General features: G+C 53.4%; 1 protein-coding gene across 2 annotated transcripts in view; it reads right to left on the bottom strand.

Moving 5' to 3' along the window:
- Positions 1-3,724, bottom strand: part of MVB12B (multivesicular body subunit 12B) — a 94,210-nt gene that overhangs the window by 15,974 nt on the left and 74,512 nt on the right. For both annotated transcript variants that reach the window (XM_019510920.1, XM_019510921.1), the window contains 2 exons: positions 1,941-1,996; positions 1,335-1,394 (listed from right to left, as the gene is read on the bottom strand). In XM_019510920.1, the coding sequence (XP_019366465.1) occupies positions 1,335-1,394; positions 1,941-1,996 (116 nt within the window). The remainder of the gene's footprint in view (positions 1-1,334; positions 1,395-1,940; positions 1,997-3,724) is intronic.

Below are 3,724 nucleotides of genomic sequence, written 5' to 3'. Positions count from 1 at the left end.
ACCTTTCTCTCCAGCAAGAAACTACTCACTGCTACCGCAGGGGCTCAGGCATGGGGCTGGGGGAGCAGCCACTCCAGCATTAGCACCAGGAGTCTGGGGTTTTGCTGCATGGTTTGATGCTTCCTGCTTTCCATCCCGGCTCAGATTTACCTGAGTGTGGAGGCCCAAGCACAAGGCCTGGGCCCAGCCCTATTCCCCTTGCACTGGAAATCTTGCACAGAGCTGTTCTGGAAAGGGCACGAACATACGCTCTTAAATGCCACCCACCTGCGAGCGCCCAGGCGAGCGCCTGAGGCAGAACGGGCCTCCAGGCTCGCACTGCCTGTCAAGTCTCCAAGGGACGGGAGGAGGATGGGAACCCCCCAGCCAGGTCTCAGGGCTCACCCCCGGCTGCATCCCTGGGGCAGGCAGGTGCTCAGGCTGGCTGCACCACGAACTGCTTTGCCTGAGGATCTTTCTACTTGGAAATGGGGTCACTATGACCATGGATGCCAGCAGGAGAATTCCCAAGGCCCCAAAGGGCAGAGCTGGGTTCAAAGCCTCTGGGCTCTGCCACATAGTGCCTGCCTTCTGATGGGGATGTGAGACTCCCACTCCCCTGGGATGACCACACCAGGGAGCTCACCCAGCGCACGCATGCTGTCAGAGCAAATGGCGCTCGGCACCACTCGAGGGGAAACGCTCACGGGAAGTGGTGGCACTGATGTGGCCCTACCACGTTCAGCTTGAAGATGAACGCTGGTCTCAAAAGGGAGCTGCCTTATGTGTCAGGCTGCTTTGCACCTCTGGGGCAGAGCCCGCGTGCCCTAACACGTGGCCTCCAGAGACAGCCCAGGCACAATGCTCCGGTGGCTCCCTGGCTCCCGTCTCTCCCCTGGAAGAGTCTGTTCACTACAATCCGAGCCAATCTGTCCTGATGACAAGCTACCTTCACCATCAAGCTGAAAATTATGAAGCAGTTTCCCTTGCACTGCTTAATCAAGTTCAATTGCTTCCTGAAATCTAAGAGGCAGCCTAATGCAAACAGTGCCCTGTTTGGAGCAAGCACCTGGTTGGTTAATAAGTGAGAGAGAGGTTAAATAAAAGAGACGTCTGGAGGTGGATGGAGGGCAACAGATTCTGCTGCGAGAACCAGAGCTTAAAGCTTCTTCAGCTGGCACAAATCACAGAGGATGTTTGTAATTTTGAGCTTACTCTTGGCCTTCCTTTAATGTTGACTTTCTCCATCACCAGTGACATGGGGGAGCAAGCTTGTAACCTCCCCCCAGTGAGAGAATCGCACAGCTGAAGAGCCCAGCCTGGGGCTTATTGACCTGCTGAGGTGGGAAACTTACCTCCTTCTCGATTTCTGCCAGTGATTTGATCGTGATGCCCAGGAGATCGACTTGCTGCATCTGAAAAACCCCCAGAAACAGCCTGTTCAGATGTTAGAATAATTCAGCAAATAGATTCTGTCTCCCCAGGGGGCAGAGAGGCCCCATCCCACATGCAGTCCCTGGTGCACCAAGACCAGGCAGAAGCATGTGGTGGTCCGTGGACAAGGCCCTCAGTGCCTGCCTTGCTCACTCGCTGGGGTCACCTGCCATTTGGCACAGGTCTTTTGAAAAAGGCAAATGTTTGTTTCCTTGCACAGGGCTGTGGCCGCTGTAATAACTGGTAGGGCTAAAGGCACGAGCAGTGAGCGGTGGAAAACCCTGACCACACTGACCATACGGTGGCAATGGTGTCTAAAGAACATGAAGGAAGGATCCACCTGACCTAATCATACTCTGCATGCGTCCTAGCAGAGGACACATGGTCCCTCTCGGCTGGACAGCCAGGCCAGAAAAAGCAGCACCCAATTTTCCAGAACTTCTGGTTTGTTTTTTCTATAATTACAGAGAAAAGTAACAAGGTGCGAAGCCAAGGGGCAGGATATGAAGACAATGCAGGTAACCTACCGTTTCAGGAGCGCAGGCAAACTTCTCGGAAATCATGAAAGGCACGCCGTCCATTGCTGGAAGAGAGCACAGGGAGAGATGCTGTGAGCAATACAGGAGGGAGGCCCCATAAACAGTCCAAGGATTAGTGACACCACTTCTGACAAGTGTCCTGGTAAGGTACTCCCAGCTGGGGCAGGCCCGTCTGCAAACTCCCCTAACTGCACTGCCAGTCCAGTGATGGCATGGGCCACACCATTTCACCAGGGAGCCAGGAATAGAGATAATACCCCCAATCTATTTGTCCATGTGTGCAAGTGTATAGAGCAAGTTTTGTGAAGCTGTTCCCAATCCAGCTGGTCTTCGTACAGAACCAGCCTCAAGTGTGGCAGTGTTTAGAGCCGAGAACAAATGCAAAGTCTTCTTCAAAAGGACAGACTTCCCGTTGCCACTTGCGGTGTAATAACGGCCTGCATGTGAACTGCTCTGTAGCAGGAACCCCCCTCAGCCGATCTGTTTTCCTACTGAGAGGGTAAGCAATTGCTGGGTTCAGAGGACAAGATGGCTCTTGTCTCCCCAGAACAAAGCACCAGTCTTCGCACAGACCAGCCGACACAGGGAGGGGTCCAGTATGAGGGTCAGAAGCTTTTGGGAGTTCCTTAAAAACACACCCAGCACAAACACACCCAGAGCACAGCACATTGCAACAGTAGGGAGGAAATGATGGAGAAATGACCTCTCTTTGCCAGTCTCCTACTGATGAGAACAAGAGAGAGCAAGCAATAGCGCACACGTAAGAGACAGGCAGTTGGAGACAGATACTCATGACAGAGCAAAGTAACAGAGACCCGAGGACTGGGCCACTGCGTGGCGTGCAGTCCAGAGGCCCAGACGCCTGGCATCATCCAGTGGACACGCAGCAGACCTGGCCTACCCGTGGCATCCTGTGTGCTTTCCAAGGTGCCTCAGCACACATGAACTGGCTGATTTCTAAACCTGCAGCTTTCAGCACTTTCTGCAGAGCTGCCAGAAAATGCCCAGTCCCTGGTCAGAGCACGCATCTGAGACAGGCTTTGCGGCTACTCCATGCCTGCCAGCCTGCTGCACCCAATCTCTCCAGATTTCATCCTTGGGAGAAATAAATCCCCTCCAATGTGCTTTTAACCCTTTAAACTGTTCTCCCCTTAATACCCAAACAGGTCATTGTGCCTGGCGATGCCTTTTGAACATCCCCGCACCTCTGCTTCCAGTCCCGCTGAGGAGTTCAGGTCACGGATCTCATGGGACTTAGGTTCATTCAGTAATTTGCATTCTCTTTGCACATTTCATGCTGAGGGCCCCTGGCTCATGGTGCGTGGGCGCCTTCCCTTCCCAAGGAGAGTGCTGCGTGTCAGACAACACGCACAAGGCACCGGGCGCAGCCGTGCGATGCAGTGAAGGCAGCTCTGGAACCTGTAAAACCAGAATGTCTTCCCCACCACAGACAGCCACTCCGATCGGTTGCACGCTGGCTTTCGTAAAGTGTTAGAGAAGGAAATCCAAACGGGGGCAGGCTTCCTCTCTGGCACCAGCAAAACATGCACAGAACCACCATCGGGTTCCTTCAGCCTTTGTGGCCGGCAGCGTTAACAAAACGCTGATACACAGTGCAGAACAACACACGGTGGATGAAAGCAGGATGATGGTAGCTGACAGTACATTATCCCAGCCAATACTTTGTCTACCCAGTTCTTAAAAATCTCCAAGGATGGAAATTACACATCCTCTCTGGGCAGCCTGTTCCAATGCTTTACTACCTTCTTCAT

Source organism: Gavialis gangeticus, unplaced genomic scaffold, assembly GCF_001723915.1.
Source record: "Gavialis gangeticus isolate Ggan-Ray unplaced genomic scaffold, GavGan_comp1, whole genome shotgun sequence".
In the NCBI taxonomy this organism is placed as follows: domain Eukaryota; kingdom Metazoa; phylum Chordata; order Crocodylia; family Gavialidae; genus Gavialis; species Gavialis gangeticus.
This window is presented reverse-complemented; position numbering and strand designations above follow the sequence as displayed.